The sequence below is a fragment of the Pristis pectinata genome, chromosome 16, assembly GCF_009764475.1.
Source record: "Pristis pectinata isolate sPriPec2 chromosome 16, sPriPec2.1.pri, whole genome shotgun sequence".
Taxonomy (NCBI): domain Eukaryota; kingdom Metazoa; phylum Chordata; class Chondrichthyes; order Rhinopristiformes; family Pristidae; genus Pristis; species Pristis pectinata.
The window spans coordinates 114,657-138,431 of NC_067420.1; the positions used below are offsets into that span (position 1 = coordinate 114,657).

Genomic DNA, 23,775 nt, shown 5'->3' on the forward strand with positions numbered 1-23,775 from the left:
ACAATGTTTAACTGGATGTCTCGTGACAGAGAACCATTGGGTTTTATATGGGGAAAAGTGACTTGATGCACTGTGGAAAGTCTAAGAAGAAACTGAAAATCAAAAAAAAGTGCAGATACCAGAAATCTGAAATAAAAACAGAAAATGCTGGAAGCACTCCGCAGGTCAGGTAGCATCTGTGGAAAGAGAAACAGTTAATATTTTGATGAGGGGTACTTAGTCCTGAAATGTATGCAGCCTGACCTACTGAGTGTTTCCAGCATTTTCTGTTTTCATCTCTAATAAAGAGCAGCATGGGCTGGAAATTCTTTAAGTTCTGGAAGAATGTACTGAATGGGCAGTACTTCCGGGCCAATTGATTTTTACTCTGAGAGATCATTGCTGCAGAATTCTGTTTTACAGGATGTCCACGGCCAAAACATTTAACACACTTCAACTCTTCAATCGCTCTGCCATTTCAGTGTGAACAAAGGAAACCAGGTAGGTCCTGATGGTGAGGGAGGTGGTGCTCATAATGGTAGGGGTAGTGTTGAAGAGTCAGGGTGACAGTCGCAGTTGGAGGGGCTGAGAATTGGCACCTTGGGTTGTGTTGTGGCAACCAAAGGGTGTGGCATTCGGCTGCTTGAGGTTGGGAACTGTGAAGTTACCTTCTGGACTACAAATGGTCAAACAGTATAAGGAAAACTATCTATTGAAGTAAATATAGAGTTGTGCTGTGAAAACTCCAAGGAAAGAACCTTGGACTGCTTTGTTCTGTGCTATATCTGGAAACAGTAACTCTTAACAAATGAATAATAAATTACAATATGTGATGATAAAGAACGGGAGGCATAAGCATCAGGACTGCATTCAGAAGCAATTGAACTTGTCAGTTAAAGTCAAAAATGTTTGTTCAGTGCACACCGGCTGGCTGAGGAACAATGGTACACAGTAACAATCAGCTAGGTTGGGGATCTGTGAGTGGACTAGCTTAAGTGGTTTGTAATAATAGCAGGAGTATTGATAGCATTTGTAGAAGGTGTCATGTACAGACCTGAACAGAGTTACTTGGTTACGGGATCCTAGTCACCCACCTTGTTGTAAGTTATATGGTCAGACCTCTATATGGGACAGGAAGATTGAGAAGACTCTGTTCCTAAGGTCTTCCTGTTTATGGGAGGCAGGTCCACTTAAACTTACAACAGAGAAGGCTTCATGTGTGCAAGGAAGGCTGGGTGGCCTGAGAGGCCATTGGATGCCCAACTGTGTTTACACACAGGTGGGTATCAGTGTTTGCATCAGGGCACCACGATGAGTTTTCACTTCAGATGCACAGAGCGAGTGGGAGGAAAATTGCAGACTTCTGAGACCACAGACTAAATCCCCAGTATGTGCTTTGCAATTGTCTGTCTTGAGAAATCGTATCATAAGACACTTACAAACATGGGTCTACAGAATCTCTAGTCCATCAAATTATAAATAGAACCATCATTAAAGGACAGATGAGCAGAAAGACAGAGTGGTTATGGACACAGCCCAACAGTGACATGATAAGTTGATAATGAAAGAAGTGGATAGGTTATTTTGGTTTATAAATAAAGCAGCTCAATCATGCTGCAATGTATAAAACAGCTGGACTATTGCAGACAATTCTGGGCACCACATTTCTGGGGAAAGGTGAAAAGGCTTTTGAAAGTTTGCATCAGGACATGGCCAGGTTACTTGCAGAGGACGGGTATGTCTGGGCTGTTGTCAGCAGGACAGAGAAGACTTCATTGAAGTTTGGGAGATAACACTGGCCTTCACTGAGCATGTGTTGGTCGATGAGAGGTCATTGATTGAAATTATTGGCTAAAGATCTCAAAGGGGGAAAAGGGGAGATCTTGTTCACTCACAGTTGTTGGGGTAGGGAATGCTGTACCTGAAATGTTACCAATAGCAAGCGTAAAAGGGTAGACAGGTGCTGACAGGGATATAGATCAGAAGCAGGAAAGTGGGACCCGGGGTAACTGCAGAGTCTGGACAAGCCAAGTCTCCTCATTTTGTGCAGTAAGCTTGCTTGACTCTTTGCCATCGGCATTTCTCCCCAGTGGTTTTGCTCAGTGTTCCGTATTTATCATAATTTCTTATTCAATTCTCATTTCCAAACCTTCAAAGCACCATGATTCAGGTGGTCTCTGGTTTATTCTCTTATGTTATTCCTGCCCCCAACAAGACATCTGGTCTTATTTATTGCAGCATGAGTGCCTCTGTTTTATCCCTGCACACTCTGTGAAAAGGGAACCAGCAATAAGTTCTTCCTGGGACAAGGGCAGGAGTTCAGGATAAAAGTCAACATGAAGCATAAACACATGCTGAATTGGATCTCTTTGGGGCAAGAGAATATGTGCTTGCTGACCATATTATCATTTACATCAGTGGAGAGCTGGGTTATTGTATCCCACTGTGGCGGTGTGATTAAGCTCCCAGCAATGCGAGCACCTGGGGCGATCAGCTGGAATATTTTAGACTGGCTTTGCTGAGTCTCAGCAGGAGTAGTGGAGGTGGTACTTTAAGGCTGGCTTGGCAGACAGTGTCTGAGTTTACCTGTGGAGATTCACGAGCCCCTGACACCACCCCCAATGATGAACAGGAGCTTGATCAATATTCGCCAACACTGAAGAACCACAGCGCTGTGAACATGTCAAAACCTGTCAGCATCAAAGCTTCTTCAATAAGTGGCCACATTCTGATTACAACTGATTTTGCCTAAATGCAGAAGTCTCGTTTTTGCATATACACTGATATATACTGTACCACGAATGGCCCCTCTCCCCACAGCTGCGGCAGTCTGCAGCAATGAAACCAACTGAATATTGAAAGGCCTGGACAGGGTGGATCTGGAGAGGATGTTTTCAGTAGTGGGAGAGTCTAGGACCAGAGGGCACAGCCTCAGAATAAAAGGATATCCCTTTAGAGCAGAGATGAGGAGGAATTTCTTTAGCCAGAGGGTGGTGAATCTGTGGAATTCGTTGCCACAGACAACTGTGGAGGCCGAGTCACTGGGTGTACTTAAGGCAGAGATCAATAGGTTCTTGATTAGTGAGGGCATCAAAGGTTATGGGGAGAAGGCAGGAGAATGGGGTTGAGAGGGATAAATAAATCAGCCATGATCAAATGGCACAGCAGACTCGATGGGCCAAATGGCCTAATTCTGCTCCGATGTCTTACGGCCTTATGGTCTATCCCCACAGAATCACCATCCTGCCACCATAAACTCCAGATACAGCAGATTCTGTGTGAAGCTGGCCTTGCCCACTCACTGGTTTCTGGGAATGAGGTTTGAGGGATGCAGTGCAGGGTTTGACCAATAGTAGGTTACTTCTCTCTCTGCATAGGGAGAGAACAGAGATTCGCTCCCAGGTACTGACGCACCACTGACCTCATCTTTAGTCCTAGAGAGAGAACAGTGGAGGGAACTCCAACGCCTTCTTAACCAGGACTCAAAATGCAAAGTGTGGGGAAGGGCAGTTTAAAGAGCATTGGCTGGGAAATGAAGATAAGAGTTTTCAGTTGACTGAATTTCCCCTTGAGTTTCTGGTTGGAATCAAAACTCTCATTGAAACTTTTAAACAGGAATTTTGCCAACAGCAAAAAAATGCCAAAACTGATGGGATTTGACATTTCAATTGATATTTTCAACCAAGGGAAGAGAGAAATTTGCTGGTGATAGCAGACAATGGGTGTCAGGCATCCACATTTCATTTTATATGGAAATTACACACTGGGGAGAGCTTTTACCCTGGGCATCAGGTCATAGGGGATCAGCAGCTTATTGTAAGCACAGTCTGGCACAGAGTGCTTTTAAGTCCACAGTCGGTTCCTGCCACGACGCTGGCCAAAAATAAAACTATGATATTTAAGATTAGCAAGAAAGTGAGAGAGATAGTGAGCAAGTGACAGTGAGTTAGTGAAAGAAAGAGTGCATGAAACAGTGAGAAAGAGGGAGAAAATGAAAGAGAGAGAAAATGTGTGTGTGTGAGAGAAAGAGAGAGAGGTAGAAAGAGAGAACTGATCAGAACTTGTGTTTCCTTTTTCACTGGGAGGATTGTTTAGAACTGTAATAAAGCCATCAGTGTTATTCTGACATTTATGAGGTGATATTTTCTGTTGAATGAAGTTATCGGCTTTGGCAATTCTTGTTGGTACCAACTCAGAAGTTGTCTTAAGTCTCCATCCCAAATTTCCTTTGAAGGCGTCTGTTCTCTCCCTCCACCCAATGGAGTGAACAAAACAAACCCCTTTAAAGGAGTCAAGCTGGAATGTGCTTTCTCTTTGGATGTTTAACACCTCAACTTTAAATGGGGAGTCCAGAGCCACAGCACTTGGTCATAGCTCACCTGTATTACCTGGGCTCAGTGGAAACCAGAGATGAGGATTATTGTGTGATGTTTCAGCTTAGTTTCTCAGGTTTGATAGATTACAGATAGGTGCAAATGAAATTGACCTGTAAGTCCTTTGTTGGGTTCTGCTTTCTTCCTAAAATGCAAGAAAAGTTTTGTAGACCTGTGTATAACTTAAGATGTAACTGGACACAATGGCAGATATATTGATGTTGGAAAGTTACTGCAACTTACGCTTATTTTCGTTGCCTCCTTTGTGGATTCCTCATGAGCAGGAGCTTTTATCTGTTAAAAGAAAAGAAATAGAGATGATATGTACAGTTGGGCTTGGTAACGGTGAAGTGGGAAGAAAGAGAGAGAGATACAGAATTTTTACAACTGCACAATATTTCAGAATCAGAATCAGGTTTATTATCATTGACTTAAATGTAGTGAAATTTGTTGTTTTATGGCAGCAGTACAGTGCAAAGACATAACATTGCTATAAATTACAAAATAAATAAATAGTTCAAATAAAAGGAATAAGTAAGTAGTGTTCATGGGTTCATGGAGCATTCAGAAATCTGATAGTGGAGGAGAAAAAGCTGTTCCTGAATTGTTGTGTGTGGGTCCTCAGGCTCTTGTACCTCCTTCCCAGCGGTAGTAACGAGAAGAGGGCATGTCCCGGATGATGAGGGTCCTTAGTGATGGATGCTGCCTTCTTGAGGCACCGCCTCTTGAAGATATCCTCGATGGTGGGGAGGGTTGTGCCCGTGATGGAGCTGGCTGAGTCTACAACCATCTGTAGCCTCTTGCGATCCTGTGCATTGGAGCCTCCATACCAGGCGGTGATGCAACCAGTCAGAATGCCCTCCACCGTACATCTGTAGAAATGTGTCAGTCTTTGGAGACATACCGAATCTCCTCAAATTCTTAATGAAGTAGAGCCACTGGCATGCCTTCTTCGTGATTGCATCAATGTGTTGGGCCCAGCATAGACCCTTCAAGATGTTGACGCCCAGGAACTTGAAGCTGCTGCCCCTTCCCACCACTGACCCATTAATGAGGACCTGTGTGTGTGTGTGTGTGTGTGTGTGTGTGTGTGTGTGTGTGTGTGTGTGTGTGTGTGTGTGTGTGTGTGTGTGTGTGTGTGTGTGTGTTCACCAACAGCCACTAATGCTAACAGAAGAGAAACTATCTTCGGCACTCTCATTGGTCTATACAATAGTTATCTAAAGTTCATCCTCATGACAGTGAATGATGTAGTTCACTTACATAGTCAACGAATACTTTAATCATTCTTCACTCTTTACATGCAAAATAAAGAACAGTTTGCTGTATTCTACAAATAGTGATACATCTGGAAATTGAGATGATGTGCAAAAGTGTGAGAGAAAGACCTAAGCAGTTTATCATTGTGATCCAAAGGCTACACTGTGGAGGTCTTTTCATGAACCCAGTGCAGTAATTTAAACCTATCACATTAATAACAATAATACATTCAGACTTCAAGGGAGCTGACCTTGTCCACTTTGTCAGAGATAAGAAAAAAGACCAACTAAAGGGATTAGTTCACTTTTCATCGTGTGATCCCTTCCTCCCTGGTGATCACTGTCCCCTGAAGGTTTAAAACCTCTCCTGTTACTGGATGTGACCCACCTGAAGGAAGATCCTTCCCCTTGTTTCAGACAGCTCATTAATTATGAGGGAATGTTCTGATTAAACAAGTGCATTAAAAAAACCGCAAGCCTTGAAATTACACGTAGTAAATATTCTCAGACAAAAGTCTAACATGTTTTAACACATAACCTGGAGATATTTAAAATGTCAGTGGAACAGGGAGACCATCAACAGAACTGTTGGAAAAATCAAAAAAAGCCAAGGTAAGAAGGAAGGTAATGGAAATTGGCAGGGTCTCACTTCCATGTACTTGAATATTTAATCCAGGTGGCAAACTCTGCTGAAGATAGACTGCTAATGATCATATAGTTCATGAAAGGTGCTAACATTAATGCAAGTTTTCCTTTCTTTCTTAAACATATTAATATCTATGAGGGGCTCTCTGCAGCATATTTTTATGAAGCTGATGGACTGTGGTTATTCCACAAAACACTCCAGCCTACTTTGCCCAAGGAGTGGCCTTGCTGCTTTCCTCTGCATTGCCTTTGGTCTCAGATGCCTGGTTCCTGTTGTGATGATCAGAACTCCTCAACAGTTGCCCAGTTACTTCAAAATGAACAATCAGAGACTGTGAGTAGGTTGCACCTGAAGCCTGTGATAAGTAGTTCTGCTCCACAAAAACCCTTGCAGTTGAGCACTGGGAGAAAGTCTGACACATGCTGAGTGATGGATCAACTTTCACTCCAGAACAGTTCTGCATACATCCTTAGCATGACCATGGCAACCAAGGGGTACTTTATCTTCCCTTACATTTGTCCCAGGCAGATATCTCAGGCTTCCCTGCAACAGATCTTTGCCTTCTTACTTCTTTGTTCTAAATTGCACTGAAATACTGGCCACATGTGTTCCCTTCCATGTTAGATGACATTGCAATTGACTTCTTCTCCTCTGCTACATTTGGTTTCAGAACTATCCTTCTCATCAAAAATACCCTTTCTGTCCACCCATCTCTAACCTCTCTTTTTCCCTCAAGTTTTTAAACATGTTGAAACCTCTCAAATCAGGACCCATCTTCCTTGCAGCTCGCTGTATGGATTGCTCCAAGGAGGTTTCTGGCTGTATGAGAAGCAGCACTAACCAAGGTCACAAATGAGAACAGCTTCACCTCTGACTGTGACGTGACCCACTGACATCCGTGAATTCCACTCTTCATGTGAAAAGGTAAAATATGTTAGTGCTTGGAAGAGTATTGAATTAAATATTAACCATACCCTGACTATGGTACAAGTTTGGTATCTGATGTGAATAAGCTAGCAAATGCAAAATATACAGCTAGCTTTTTATTAGACATCTGAGAATATCAAGAATGGGGGAAACTATATGTACTGATTTCTCCCTGGGGTCCAAATGCAGGTTGAATTTGATTTGATTAATGGCAGTCTGCCTTCAGCTAATATTAAAATGTTTAAATGTAGTGGCTGCTACCGCGATGCGAGAATAAAGACACGAGTCTGCAAGCTGTGGAACAAGACTGATTTATTTACCCGCCTTGTGTGGGCCTTTTAAGCGGCGCAGTTCCTGTCTTCCGAAAATGGAAATGACATATGTGCTATGTCATCGAAATCTTTTCGCGCGCGCGGGTTCTCCCCTGTCGCTCAGGGAAGACGAAGGCCCAGTGCCATCTTGGGCCCCGCCATTCTGACGACGCGTGCCCTGACCGCCGAGCTGGTTCGCTAGCGCGGATGGTGAGTTGCCACACAACATCACCCCCCTACCCCCCCCCCAGAACCAGTGATACAGTCCCCAAAGTTCGTGGGCTGTGCTAGTCGTTGCTTAGGTGGTCGACCTCTGTGTCATGGTGTTGGTACCTCGACCGGTTGTTGTAGGTCTAAATGGGCCGGTTTGAGGGGGTCCGTCGTGAAGACTTCTTCCTTGCCCCCAATGTCCAAAATAAAGGTGGACCCATTATTTCTGATGACCTGGAACGGCCCCTCGTATGGTCATTGCAGTGGCGCCCGGGGCGTGCCCCTGCGAATGAGGACGAACTTACTGTCTCGTAGTTCCTTGGGCTCACAGGATGGGGACTGACCACGTCGCGAAGTGGGAATCGGTGCCAAGCTGCCGAGCCTCTCGCGCAGTCTTTCCAGGACTGCTGTGGGTTGTTCCTCTTGCCCCCTAAGGGTGGTTATGAACTCCCCTGGGATGACCAGGGGTGCACCGTACATGAGTTCAGTTGACGAAGCATGGAGATCCTCCTTGGGGGCAGCGCATATGCCGAGCAGGACCCAAGGAAGTTCGTCGACCCAGATAAGATCTTTCAGGTGAGCCACCAGGGCTGATTTCAGATGGCGGTGGAAACGTTCTACCAACCTGTTTGATTGAGGGTGGTAGGCCGTGGTGGTGTGCAGCCGCGTTCCTAGCATGTTCGCTAATGCAGACCATAGGCTGGAGGTAAACTGGGCGCCTCTGTCTGAAGTGATGTGGGCCGGAACACCAAAGCGCGAGACCCAAGTTGTGAGCAGCGGCCGAGCGCAGGAATCAGTCGTGATGTCGGATAGAGGGGTTGCCTCTGGCCACCTCATGAACCGGTCCACAATGGTAAGGAGGTACTACGCTCCTCTTGAAACTGGCAGGGGACCAACGAGGTCGACGTGAATGTCATCGAACTTTCTACAGGTAGGCTCGAACTGCTGTGGCAGGACCTTGGTGTGTCATTGGATTTTTGATGTCTGGCAGTGAGGACAAGTCCTGGCCCACTCACTGACCTGTTTGCGCAGGCCATGCCAGACGAACTTGCTGGCGACTAGTCGGACAGTCGATTTGATGGACGGGTGCGCCAACCCCCATACCTAGTCGAAAACACGTTTCCACCAGGCTGCAGGAACTATAGGGCGGGGCTGACCGGTTGCGACGTTGCACAGGAAGGTCTGCTGACCTGGGCCAACTACGAAATCTTGGAGCTGCAGGCCTGAGACTGCGGTTCTGTAGCTGGGCAGCTCGTCGTCAGCTTGCTGTGCGTCAGCCAGAGCCACGTAGTCTACACCCAGGGTCAGGCTGTGGATGGTCGGCCTGGAGAGCGAGTCAGCAACGACATTGTCCTTTCCGGAGACATGTTGGATATCCATTGTGAACTCGGAAATGTAGGACAAATGTCGCTGCTGGCGGGCTGACCAGGGATCGGAGATCTTAGAGAAGGTGAAAGACAATGGCTTGTGGTCAGTGAACGCGGTGAAAGGCCTGCCTTCTAAGAAGTACCAGAAATGCCGGATTGCCAGATACAGCGCTAGTAGTTCTCGATCAAAAGCGCTGTATTTGAGTTTGGGTGGCCTAAGGTGCCTGCTAAAATATGCCAAGGGTTGCCAACGGCCTTCGATTAGTTGTTCCAGTACTCCACCGACCGCGGTGTTGGATGTGTCCACTGTGAGGGTGGTTGGGATGTCTGTCCTGGGGTGGACCAGCATCGCGGCTTCTGCTAGGGCTTCCTTGGCCTTAACGAAGGCAGCCGCAGCCTCATCATCCCAGGCGATGTCCCTGCCCTTGCCAGACATCGGCGAGAACAAAGGGCACATGATATGGGCTGCTGCAGGGATGAAACGATGGTTAAAGTTGACCATCCCAACGAACTCCTGCAGGCCTTTGACCATGTTGGGACGGGCAAAATGGCGGATAGCGTCTACCTTGGCGGGTAGGGGTGTTGCTCCCTCGCTGGTGATTCTGTGGCCAAGGAAATCGATAGAGTCCAAATTGGCACTTGGCCGGGTTGATAGTGAGGCTGAAATCACTGAGGTGGGAGTACAGGCGGCGGAGGTGGGAAAGGTGTTCTTGGCGGTTACGGCTGGCGATGAGGATGTCATCTAAGTAAATGAACATGAAGTCCAGGTCGCGGCCTACCGCGTCCATCAGCCGCTGGAAGGTCTGCGCGGCGTTCTTAAGGCCGAACGGCATTCAAAGGAATTCAAAGAGGCCGAACGGAGTGATGAGTGCAGTTTTGGGGACGTCGTCAGGGTGGACGGGGATTTGGTGGTATCCCCGGATGAGGTCCACCTTGGAGAAGATGTGGGCCCCATGTAGGTTTGCCACGAAGTCCTGGATATGAGGGACGGGGTAGTATCCTGGGGTGGTGGCATCATTCAGCCTGCGGTAGTCGCCGCAAGGCCTCCACCCGCCGGTGGCTTTGGGGACCATGTGCCGGGGGGAGGCCCAGGCGCTGTCTGACCTGCGAATGATCCCCAGCTCCTCCATGTGGCGGAACTTCTCCTTCACCAGGCGGAGCTTGTCTGGAGGTAGTCATCGTGCTCGGGCGTGAAGGGGTGGCCCTGTCGTAGTGATGTGGCGCCACACCCCGTGTTTGGGCATCGAATTCGTGAACTGAGTTGCCAGAACTGATGGGAACTCGGCCAGGAGCTTGGTGAACTCGTTGCCAGACAGGGAAACGGAGTCCAGGCGCGGGGCTGGTAGGCTGGCTTCTCCCAGAGAGTAAGTTTGGAAGGTTCTGGAGTGCACTAGCCGCTTCCCTCGCAGGTCAACTAACAGGCTGTGGGCCCGGAGGAAGTCGGCTCCCAGGAGTGGCTGGTCGACGGCGGCAAGGGTAAAGTTCCAGGTAAAACGGCTGCCGTCGAATTGGTATTGGACTGTACGGGTACCAAATGTCTGTATCGATGTGCTGTTTGCGGCTTTGAGGGCGGGTCTCTGTTGCCTGCTATGAGTGTCGCGGCTGGTCGGGGGTAAAACACTGACCTCTGCTCCAGTATCGACAAGGAAACAATGCCAGGACTGCTTGCCCCAAACGAACAGGAGGCTGTGTTGGTGGCCAGCCGCCGTAGCCATCAGCGGCAGCTGGCCCTGGAGCTTCCCTGAAACTTGCAGGGTGGGCGGCATAGACGGGCCTCCCTGCCCCACCTCTGATGGTAGAAACACAGCTGGTTGTCAGTATCGTCTGTGGTTCTGGGATGTGGTCACTCGGCTGCTGGGACTAGTTTAGGGAGGCGTTGGGCACACGGTCTGGCGATTTGGCCGACGGACGAACTGCTCTCGCATTTGGCCTTCCACAGGACATCTGTCCGGGTGGCTACCTCACATGGGTTGCTGAAATCGGTGTCGGCCAACAGCAGGTGAATGTTGTTGGGCAGCTGTTCGAGGAAGGCCTGCTTGAACATCAGGCAGGGCTTGTGTCCCTCAGCCAAGGCCAGCATCTTGTTCATCAGGGCCGATGTCCCCTAGATCTGTCCCCCAGGCCGTCAACATGAAGCAGGCAGGCGGCGCGCTCACGACGGGAGAGGCCAAAGGTCCGAATGAGAAGGGCTTTGAAAGCCAGGTACTTGCCTTCCTCTGGAGGAGACTGGATGAAGTCTCCGACCTGGGCGGCTGTCTCCTGGTCCAGGGAGCTGACCACGTGGTAGTACCGTGTGGAGTCAGAGGTGATCTGTCGAAGTTGGAACTGGGCTTTGGCCTGGTTGAACCACACCCGGGGCCGAAGCATCCAAAAGGTGGGCAGCTTGAGTGACACGGCGTTGGCTGCTGCATTGTCGTTCATTGTGTGGGTCCAAAATCCGTTTGGACGGTCGGGGTCACCAATGTAGTGGCTGCTACCATGATGCGAGGATAAAGACACGAGTCTGCAAGCTGTGGAACAAGACTGATTTATTTACCCGCCTTGTGCGAGCCTTTTAAGCGGTATGGTTCCCGTCTTCTGAAAACAGAAATGACGTATGTGCTACGTCATCGAAATCTTTTCGTGCGCGCGGGTTCTCCCCCATCGCTCGGGGAAGACGAAGGCCCAGTGCCATCTTGGGCCCCGCCGTTCCGACGACGCGCGCCCTGACCACCGAGCCAGTTCACCTACGCGGACGGTGAGTTGCCACATAAAAATGAATATTACAATTTAAGACTTCCTTCTGCTACAAATCCTGTTTTGTCATGATTTTTAAAAAATGATGCTGTGATTTGTTTCTTAGATGGGCCATGCAGATACAATTCAAACGGTAAGTAAATAAATGGGATGCCAACAAGGTCAAGCCTGAAATAGCCCATCAATCCTGCTCCTTTCACAGTTCATGCATCTCATTCACAGACACCTCCACCCACTAACTCAGCGCTGTCTTCCTGAATCACATGTGAATCAAACAGATTTATTAATATTCCCTTAGCCCTCAATCTCCTCTTGACAGATTTTGATCACATTCTTCGATCCACTGTGTCTAATTGATCCAAGATTCACTGCCTCTCTCTCCATCCCCATCTATTCCATTTACCTTGTGAGGATTAATATGCTTCCCCACCAAAGCGTGTTATGCTTAAAAGCACTATGCTTATACTTCTGATTTCACTGCCAAATGTTATTGTGAAACGGATGACCAGACTATTGTACTTCCTTGTTCTATATGAGATTGTTCACTGGTTGTAATTGTATTTTAATTCTGTTCTATGTGTCAGTTCAAAATGGATGCATGGGGGAAAATGTTTGGAATGGCATCAGATCTGTGGAAAGGGAAGTGTTGTGAAGACAGAACTGGTGTCCACCCAGGAGGAGAAAGTGAATTAATATTTGCAAAGTTCAATTTCTTTGCTCCCATCACAGGCAGATTTGCCTTTCTCCATGGTGGCCCAAGCCCCAGAAATCATTCTGTAAAGCTAAATCTACCTCATTCTTCTTCTTTAAAACCCTGCTTAATATTGAAAATTTCAATCAAACATCGCATGTCCTAACATCTCTTTATCTGGTTTGTACAATTTATGGTTTATGACAACCCACGAAACATCTTGGGACATTACCATGTGTTAAATACACTATTGCAACAAAATTGCTATTGTTTTTTGTTCAGACCTAAAGAAATAACTCAGATACAAATATGCGTGTACCTGATGGGAGTTCCATGCCTGTTTGTCAGTCCAGTCCTTGGAGTTACGAATGTACCACCACTGAATCTCCAACGAGTAGGATGGTGAGCCACTACCCCGGAAAGCACAGGCCATCTCCACATCCTGACCAGCTTTTGCTGTGACATCATGAGGGACCTCAGTGAACAGAGCTGTAGAACAAGTCAACATGTAGTGAGCTGACTGTTAAGTTCTTGTCATTTTTTACTTGCAAGGAAGCCAGAAATTACTGTGGCATATATGAAGGGATGTTTAATGCATACATATGATGCTCTATTTCAGTTGAGGTAAGGTAAATGATTTAACTTTGTCAATTAAGTATCACACAGTCTTTCACCACTATCATAAAGCTCTCAGTTTATAATGTCAACAGTAATTTCTGGTCTTGCATCTTTCCTCAGAACATCTACTTAAGCAAGCAGAATACCCACATGGATTACAGTGGATAAGCACCATGTTTTATTTTTCATCGAATATAGTAGGGGAAAATGAAGAGAATGTGAAAGATCTTAAGCTTCTGTACAACCTTGCTGTAACTAAGGTACAAGTTTCCACTTTGTATTAGAACATTTCCTAACAATGAGTATTAAACTTAGGCTAGTAGCAGCCCTCTCTGTTGGTTATAGAGCAGTGGCATGGACAAGGTAGTGATTTTGAGTTTAAGCACTCACTGAATTTTCCAGGTTTTAATTTTAAATTGTTTCACTCCACCTTTTCTTTTGTCCTTTAGCTCAGATGACAAAAACAACAGATGCTTCTCCACAGCTCACTAATTTCATGCTTTGACCAGTGAAAATCAATTTGTTGGGTTAGGGCTTCTAAACATTCACTGGGCTGAAGTAGGGTTATAAACAGCTATTGAGAAACCAGCCACAGTGTACTTACTGCTTTAGAATTTTTATCTGATGGAACTGCTGAATTATTTGAATTTTTAGAGTAACGGAATTTAATAATGGGTGATATGAATGCAACCAGCAAGAAATGCACTAATAGTGGACAGACAATTCACTCTGTCTACTACCACCCATTCACTATTAGCAGAGCAGCATGGTGGCACAGTTAGTGCTTCTACTCCACAGTTCAGGGACCCAAGTTCAATCCTGACATTGGGTGTTGTCTCCCCATTATCCCATGGGTTTCCTGTGTGCTTTGGTTTCCTCCCACTTCCCAAAGACGTCTTGGTAGGTTAATTGGCCACTGTAAATTAGCCCTTTAGTGTGGGTAAGTAGCAAATGAACTAAAGGGTGACTGGAATTGGAATTGATTTATTATTGTCACCTATACTGAGGTACAGTGAAAACTTTGTCTTGCATACAGATCGATTCACTACACAGTGCATTGAGGTAGTACAAGGTAAAACAATAACAGTATGCTGAATAAAGTGTTACACTTACAGAGAAAGTGCCGTGCAGGCAGACAATAAGGTGCAAGGTTGTAACAAGGTAGATGTGAGAGAGAACAGGTTACAGGGCTATAGGGAAAATAAGGAATGGACAATAGGACTCATGGGATTGTTCTTTTTGGGAGCAGGCATGGACTGGATGGGTGAAATGACTTCCTCTGTTAGTGAGAATTAAGCATTACTAATGAAAAACTATTTTCCTTCAAATCTTCTATTTAAACCTCACCTTAAATTTACTATTTGGAGATGGACCTTTTCAAGTAGTTTCATTCATCTAGAAAATCCACACGCAGACACCTCCTAAAAAGAAATCCTGCTTATCAGGGCCATTTGTGAAATCAGCTTGCACAACGTCAATGTGTACACGCTGCAGAGCTGCTGCCTCACAGCTTCAGTGACACGGGTTCAATCCATGTGCAGTTTGTATGTTCTCCATGTGACCACGTAGGTTTCCCCTGGGGTCTCCAGCTTCCTCCCACTTCCCTATAGTGCTCTCGAGTTTGGTTTCCTGATTCAAGGATGAAAGAAGTATCAGTGTAGTTCACAATGGTAATACCAGATTGATGAGGTCGAAGTGATATTCTCTCCTCTTAAGGAAAGCCAACAAATGGCAGTATGTTGATAGTAGCTCAGTGGGTAAAACCCTTCCTTGATCTACCTTCTGTGGTGGTTTAAATCCCACTCAAGGATACTGTGTGAAAACATCTAAGCTGACACCATGTTGTACCCTGGAAGGACAGCTCCACCGTCAGAGGTATTTCCTTTCAAATGGGGCATTAAAAATATCCTGTTTGCTTTCTCAGGTGGATTTAAAAGGTGCTGTTTAAAGAGTAATGGAGCTAGCCCTGGCGCCTTGAAGCTTCCGGAATGCTTGCCTGTAATCCAGTGCTCGATAAGTAGAAATTTTCTTCAATTAAATAGTGGGAACTCTGATGTTATCTTCAGAGGCCATCATATGATCTGCACGTAAGCCACCAACATCACTTCCCTCCCTGGAGACTGTGAAACTGAACCAGACTCTTTTCAACTTTATGCCATATTTACCCCAAGTTGAGTGTAGGACCATGTTTAAGACTGCCTATTTCCACCTCATATTGTCCAATTCCAGAGCTGTCTCAAGCCAGCTGCTGCTAAAACCCTCATCCAAGCCCTCATTGTCTCTGGACTTGACAGCTCCAACTCACTTCTGAGCAACATCTCTGTAAGCTTGAGGCTCAAATTCTGTCCACAGACTCTCAATGTACCAAATCGCATCAACCCACCTCTTCAGTCTCTGCATCCTACAACAGCAGCTGATTAATGATGACAGAGATAGAAGGAGGGGTCATGGAGGTCTCATCCCTGCATAGAAATCACTCCATGACCCCTTTTCCTATCCCTGTCATTTCCTCTGGCCCTACAAATCTCTGAATATTCGTGCCCTTCCAACCTTGTTCTTTTGCTCATTCATATCTTCAACCACTGGTGGCTGGGTTTACAACTACCACAGCCTTAAGCTCTGGAATTTCCTCCATAAGCCTTTCCAACCAACTACTTCTCTACCTTTTATCAAGATGCTTCATAAAGCTATGACTTTGACTAAACCTTTGGTCAGGTAACCTACTCTTTCTTCATGAAGTTTTGATAACAATTCTCTGAAGCACTTTGGATGGTTTTAGAACAAACATAGAACAGCACAGCACAGGAACAGATTCTTCGGCCCACCATGTCATGCCAAACTAATTAAACTAGTAATTAAACGCCTAACTAAACTAATCCCTTCTGCCTACACAAGGTCCATATCCCTCCATTCTCTGCACATTCATGTGCTTATCTAAGAGCCACTTAAACACATCTATCGTATTTGCCTCCACCAGCATCCCCGGCAGCACATTCCAGGCACCCACCACTCTCTGTGTTAAAAAAAACTGCCCCACGCATCTCCTTTGAATTTACCCCGTCACCTCAAATGCATGCCCTCTTGTATTAGACATTTCGACCCTAGGGAAAAAAGATACTGGCTGTCTACTCTATCCATGCCTCTCATAATCTTATAAACTTCTGTCCAGCCTCCCTTCAGCCTCCACCGCTCCAGAGAAAACAACCCAAGTTTGTCCAACCTCTCTTTATAGCTCATGCCCTCTTATCCAGGCAGCACACTGGTAAACCTCTTCTGCATTCTCTCCAAAGCCACCACATCCTTCCTATAATGGGGTGACCAGTTTTACCTGTATAAAGACACTGCAGAAATACATGTTGTTGTTATTGTGTCTTAATCAATGTTACCAAAACAGGTGTTTATTGCATGCCTATGTGAGGGAATTGCTATGTGCAGATCAGCTGAATGCTTCAAAGACATCTCATTGCCTGTAAAACCTTTGGAAATGTCCTGAATCATGAAAGGCACTAGGTAAACAAAAAATGTTTCTTTCACTTTGCATTTATATACTCGAGTTGGGCATGTTTGAAGTTGAAACAAGATTGTGTTTCAAATTGGAAATAGACTCCAAATAGCACCACGTGCCTCATGTTGACAGATAATGAAACTTAAGTCTCATTGAAGCTGCAGTTTCGTGTTAGCATTACAGATTTTCCTAAATATTCATATACAAGCAAGCAGGCAAGAAAGAACATACATCTTATGTAGTTACAGTCATAATTAGCATACATTAAGGAGTCACAGAACACATCCAACTAAGCAAGGAGGCAAATGACACTCAATGGACATAACTGGTGGGAGAACAAGAATAATGACATAGGCCAGATGGGCCGAATGACCAGTTTTCCACTGCACATTCTTTGCAAATCAGCAGACTGAACTGGGAACAATCAGTTAAATACCAAGGTTTTTAAACTTAACTTACAATTTATAATAAAAACCAATTCCTGTACAGAATAATGCAGAATGTATGCTGCTCCACACACTTCAGAAAACATAATCAGAAACATCAGCATCAACTGCAGTTTGAGACAGTAATTACATGTCATCTAGGCACAGTACTTTTCCAGAATTATTCGCCATTCTTCACTGCCAATTTCACATTTCCCTTCATTGCAAATGGTCACGATGCAGTTGATTTGTCAAATCTGGCAGCAGCTCTGAGACAAAGGAGTTTAAAAATCACAATTACCAACTTGTGTAAAGATACCATTCTATTCCTCCATTTTTTTTGATTACTTGTAAATTTAGTATTTTGCTGGTTCAGTGGTGAGGTTGCTCCATTTATATTTATTGATGTTCATTAAGAAATTCACCCTGGCCTTTGGCAAAACACTTGATCATGTTTCAAGTTCTCGTTTACAGTCAATTTCTCAAACTAAATACTTTGGTATTCAGTTAACAGTAGCAGTGAAAGAATATGAGACGAATTCTTTCACACTGCTGCTTGTAATTAAAGAGATACTGAAATTGAATGTTTGAGCTTTCAAAAGAATGTAAGAATGAGAACAATACACAAAAAGTGCTGGAGGAACTCAGCGGGTCAGGCAGCATCTATGGAGGGAAATAAACAGTCGACGTTTCGGGCCGAACCCTTCATCAGGACTGGGAAGGAAGAGGGCAGAAGCCAGAATAAGAAGGTGGGGGAGTGGGAGGAGCACATGCAGGCAGGGGACAGGTGAGTCCCGGTGAAAGGGGGAAGGTAGTGGGTGGGGGAGGGGGGGGAAGATGTAATAAGCTGAGAGGTGGTGGGTAGAAGAGGCAAAGGGCTGAAGAAGGAGGAATCCAGTGGGAGAGGGCAGTGGACCGTGGAATAAAGGATGGGGGAGGGGAGGAGAGGAGATGGGCAGGTCATGGAGGTGGGGGAAGGGAGCCACAGGAATAAGGGAAGAGAAAGGAATGGGGGGGGGGGGGGGGTTGAAGTAAAAGAAGGGGAGGGGTTACCGGAAGTTGGAGAAATCGATGTTGAGGCGATCACATTGGAGACTCCCAAGGTGGAATATGAGGTGTTGTTCCTCCAACCTGCGCCTGGCCTCAATGTGGCAGTAGAGGAGGCCGTGGATAGACATATCAATGTGGGAGTGGGATGTGGAATTAAAGTGGGTGGCCACCGGGAGGTCCTGGCTGTTGTGGCGAACAGAGTGAAGGTGCTTGACGAAGCGATCACCCAACCTGCGTCGGGTCTCATCAATGTGGAGGAGGCTGCATCAAGAGCACCGGATGCAATAAATGACACCCTCGGACTCACAGGTGAAGCGCCGCCTCACCTGGAAGGACTGTCTGGGACCCTGAATGGTGGTGAGGGAGGATGTGTAGGGGCAAGTGTAGCACTTGGTGCAGTTGCAGGCGTAAGTGCCAGAGGGGTTATCAGTGGGGAGGGACGAGTGGATAAGGGAGTCACTGAGAGAGCGGTCCCTGTGGAAAGCAGAGAGAGGGGCTGAGGGGAAGATGTGCCTGTGGTGGGATCCCGTTGGAGGTGGCAGAAGTTGCAGATGTGTTGGAAGCGGACACTTGTGGAGTGGTAGGTAAGGACAAGGGGAACCCTATCCCTGTTATGTCAGTGGGGGGAGGGGGTGAGGGCAGACGTGTGGGAAGTGGAGAAGATATGGGTAAGGGCAGCATTGATGGTGATGGAAGGGAAACCCCGGTCACTGAAAAAGGAGGATAGCTCTGATGTCCTAGAATGGAAAGCCTCATCATGGGGCAATGGAGGCAGAGGAACTGGGAGGAAGGGATGGTGTCCTTACAAGTGACAGGCTGGGAAAAGGTGTAGTCAAGGCAACTGTGGGAGTCAGTGGGTTTGTAGAAGATGTCTGTGGTTAATCTGTCTCCAGGATGGAGACAGAGAGATCCAGAAAGGGGAGAGAGGTGTCGGAAATGGACCAAGTGAATCTGAGGGCCGGGTGGAAGTTGGAGGCAAAGTTGATGAAGTTGACGAGCTCAGCAAGGGTGCAGGAAGCAACCCCGATGCAGTCTTCAGTGCAGCGGAGAAAGAGTTGGGGGTCATTACCGGCGTAGGCTCAGAACATGGACTGTTCAGTGTTGCTGACAAAGAGGCAGGTATAGCTGGGGCCCATGCGAGTGCCCATGGCTACACCTTTAGTTTGGACAAAGTGGGAGGAGCTGAAAGAGAAGGGTGAGTACCAGTTCCGCCAGACAGAGGAAGGTGGTGGTGGAGAGGGACTGGTTGGGTCTGTTATCAAGAAAGAAACAGAGAGCCTTAAGGCCTTCCTGATGGGTGATAGAAGTGTACAGAGACACAATGTCCAAGGTGAAAATGAGGTGGTCAGGGCCGGGGAACTGGCAGTCATTGAAGTGATGGAGAACATGCAAAGTATCATGGACATAGGTAGGAAGGGACTGAATCTTTCTTTTTCAATCTTTTTATTAATTTTCAAATTAATACAGATTACTACATATAACATCGGTAATTATACACGTAATACAAAGAGATCTGGAGGACAATCATGACATATGTAGTCATAAAGAATAAAAAATATATTCTAGGCCCCATGGTTTCTTGGTAAATGAATATATTACAAAAAAAAATCAAAAGGAGAAGGAAAAAGATTTATTATATAAAAAAAACACCAAATCAAAAAAAATTGTAAGTAATAAAATGAAACAAACTGCAAAAAATTTCAAAAGAAAAAAAACTGGACTGATGTTTCTCGATGAACAAAGAGCATTATCCTGTCGTCAACTCCACTCCTCTAAATTCAAAGATTATTGAAAAGGGATCTATATCATATGAAAATATTGAATAAATGGACTCCAAACTTCCTCAAATTTAAGCGAAGGATCAATAGTACCACTCCTAATTTTTTCTAAGTTTAAACATGATATAGTTTGAGGAAGGGACTGAATCAAGGGGGACAAAATGGAGTTAAGATATGAGGACACAAGTTCAGTGGGGCAGGAGTGGGCAGAAACAATGGGTCTACCAGGGCAGTTGGGTTTGTGAGTCTTGGTTAGGAGGTAGAAACGGGAAGTGCGGGGTAGTGGAACTATGAGGTTGGAGGCTGCAGAAGGGAGGTCTCCGGAGGCGATGAGATTAGTGATAGTGCGGGAGACAATGGCCTGATGCTCTTTGGTGGGGTCCAGGTTGAGGGATAAGTAAGAGGAGGTGTCCAAGAGTTGATGTCTGGCATCTGCAAGGCAAAGGTCAGTCCGCCACACTACAACAGCTCCCCCCTTGTCTGCGGGTTTGATGGTGAGATTAGGATTGGTGCAGTGGGAGTGGAGGGCAGTGCGTTCAGAAGAGGTGATGTTGGAATAGGTGAGGGGAGTGGTGAAGTTGAGACAGTTAATGTCCTGTTGGCAGTTAGAGATAAAGAGATCCAGAGCAGGCAGAAGGCCAGGACCAGGTGTCCAAGAGGAGGAAGAGGGCTTAAGGCAGGAGAAGGGGTCACAGTGGGGGGTGGGGAATCCTTGCCAAAAAAGTAGGACTGGAGTTGGAGGTGGCGGAAGAAGAGCTCGGTGTCACGGCGAGCGCGGAACTCCTTGAGGTGTGGGCACCGGGGGACAAAGGTAAGGCCCCTGCTCAGGACAGAACGTTCAGCCTCAGAGAGGGGAAGGACGGAGGGGATAGTGAAGATGTGGCAGGGATGGGAGCTGGGGTCAGGGGAGGGTAGAGGGTTGGAGGGGTTGGAGGAGAGAGGAGAGTTAGAAGGGTCAGGGAAGGTGGGGTGGGAGGAAATCAGGGGCTCAGAGGAGTGAAGGGGGGTTGAGGGGTGGGGGGAGGCTTGGGAGACCAGGGGAGGGTGGGGTGTGGTAGCGAGAGCAGAGGAGCAGTAGGACCCAGCTGCAGTGTGAAAGGTCTCAGCCTGGGGGCGGCCGGGACCGAGGTTGGACCTGGAGGCGGCGGGGTTGTAGCCCAAGGTAGCTGGGGTCGTGACCCAGGGGCGGCCAGGGTTGTGGCCCAGGTGCAGCAGAGGCCAAGGCCAGAGCTGGAGGCAGCCGGGGTCATGGCCCAGGGGCGGCCGGGGTTGAGGTCGGAGGTGGTGGGGCAGTGACCCAGGGGCAGCAGGGGTCTGGCCCAGGGGCGGCCGGGGCTGAGGTTGGAGGTGGCGGGGCTGTGACCCAGGGGCGGCAGGGGTTTGACCCAGAGGCAGCTGGGGCTGAGGTCGGAGGTGGCGGGGGCCATGACCCAGGGGTGGCTGGGGCCAAGGTCAGACCTGGTGCACACTCTTTATGTGGCAAGGGGCAAGTTTAAAATCCCAGCATCTACTGAGGGCCACTCATGAGATTCAGGTTCTATTTGACAACTGCCACAGTTCTCACTCCCCTCTCACCGTCCACCCCACCCAGCACACCCGGGTTTGACACTCTATCAACTCCTCATTATCCCCACCCCTACCGCCTCCCTGTCCATTTGCCGTGTCCTTGGGACTCCTTTCCTATTTCACAAACAACCTCAACATCTCCTATGACCTTTGTAAAAGCAATTGATAGATGAGGAGATAGATTTTTTTATTTGAATGGCCAAAACCTCAAACCCAAACCTCCCCCTCCCATGGGAATCAAAACCAAAAGGCAGATGCTGTAAATCAGAAGCAAAACTAGAAAATGTTGGCAACATTCCACAGGTCAGGCAGCATCTGTAGAAAGAGAAACAGAGCTAATGTTTCAGCTCAAAACTGGGTAGGAGAGAAAATAAATTAGTTTTATGTTGCAGAGAGATTTGTGGAGATGTGGATAGACAAAGGGAATATGTTGGGTAGGGTGAGACTAGGGTTGCCATGGGGATAAACTATTGATAAAGTTATCTGGTTGATAGATTAATGAAGGTTGTTTGAGAGAGAGAGATAGGTAAATTGGTTTATTATTGTCACATGTACCGAGGTACAGTGAAAAACTTTGTTTTGCATGCCATCCATACAGATCATTTCATTACAACAGTGCATTGAGGTAATACAAGGGAAAACAGTGTCGAGAAGGCCACTGTGTGAGCACCAAATACAGTACACTGGACAGGAAGAAGTGCAGGTGAATCACTGCTTCACCTAGAAACATTGCTTGGGTCCCTGGATTGTGGGAGAGAAGAGGTGAAAAGACAGGTGTTAATATGTGGTTGCAAACAAAAGTGCCATGGGAAGGTTGGTGCAGACGGAGAGTGCCTCGGCCAATGTAACGGAAGCAAAGAAAGGAATAATATGCATTGTCTGGTATCTTTCAGGACCTCAGGATGTCCAAGGTGCTTCACAGCCAGGGAAGTATTTTTCCAAGTGTAGACATCATTGTAATACTCCAAGTGCGGTCCAACCCAAAGTTTTATACAGCTGCAATATGACTTCCTTACTCTAACACTCATTGCCTCTACCAATGAAGGCAAGCATGTCATATGCTTTCTTTACCACGTTGTCCACTTGTTCTATGTTCTACATAAATGCAACAGCCAACCTGCATACACCAAGTTCCCACAACCAGCAGTTTAACAATGACCAGTTAGTAAAATTACCTGAAGCACAGAGATAAAGCACAGAAACAGGCTCAGATCCACACAGACCTTCAACTACTCATTTAGACTAATTCTACATCAATCCCATTTTTTATTCTCTCTGCATTTTAAATATTTGCCTGGCTGCAGGAGTGGATACTTCTGTCTTCCTCAACAGGCCAAGGAATACTTTAAGTTCACCTGAGAGGGTATGGTGAATGTCAGTTTAACACTTCATTGAAGAAAGTACTTCTGACAATGTAGCACTCTCTTATTAGTGGATGAAAGTATCAGCTGTATTAAGTACAAAGTAAACAGCTTAAACTATTCTCAGCTGGGACTCATTAATATTCAGTGAGCAGATTTTGGATTTATTACTCTAATTCAGTTAAAGCAAATGTACATTTGATGGGCAGTCAAGTCAAATTGTTTTACCATTGAGACATGGCTAATTCGGTGATATTGGAATTAAATGTCACCTCAGAGAGCACCAACACTGACTTGCTAATATTTCTCACCTTCACTACAGGACAAGTGCGTAGTTTCAAAGATTTATTTTGATTTCCAGAGTGTTAAAAACCTTAAGAACTAATGACTCCACAGTCTGAAGAATAGATGTGGGAAAGAAATAGCTCTTGTTTAAGCAAAAAAAGTAGCATCCTATTTCTAGTCTAGAAATATCGGGATGCCCTGAAACTAAAGGAGTGATCATCAGTAGCATCTTCAGAAAATGTCTACATCAATACTAGCGACATCTTACAGCTGCACCAAGCTACTCCAGCAAGATTGGTGCACTGATCAGCAAATGTTATCATCTGCTGCCCTCTCTCACTAGCCTGAATAAGGGGTTGATTGACAAAGTGCCATGTGATTGACAGTGACATATTGCACATAAGGATGTGCACATGATGTTAAAAGAAATACATTAGTATGAAAAAAAATTCAGTGAAAATGTATTTTAAATGTGATTTCTTGGTTAAAAAAAATGCTGCTGGGGTCCTACGAGCCCATTAAGGCAGATCTTCCTTTGAAATCTCTGCATTGATTATTTGACCTCTGGTGAATTTAACAATTGCACTGAGCTTCCATTATGGGAACCCACTTCCTCATTATGTAAGAGTGCTTTTAGTAACATCAATAACTGTCCTCCAAGTGCAGCTGATTTTCCATGAGTGCTGAA

General features: G+C 46.2%; 1 protein-coding gene across 1 annotated transcript in view; it reads right to left on the reverse strand.

The window, feature by feature from the left end:
* The window catches only part of LOC127578889 (V-set and transmembrane domain-containing protein 2-like protein), a 100,896-nt gene that overhangs the window by 19,279 nt on the left and 57,842 nt on the right, over nt 1-23,775 (reverse strand). The window contains exons 2-3 of the mRNA XM_052031434.1: nt 12,819-12,988; nt 4,596-4,646 (exon numbers count right to left, since the gene is read on the reverse strand). Of these exons, the coding sequence (XP_051887394.1) occupies nt 4,596-4,646; nt 12,819-12,988 (221 nt within the window). The remainder of the gene's footprint in view (nt 1-4,595; nt 4,647-12,818; nt 12,989-23,775) is intronic.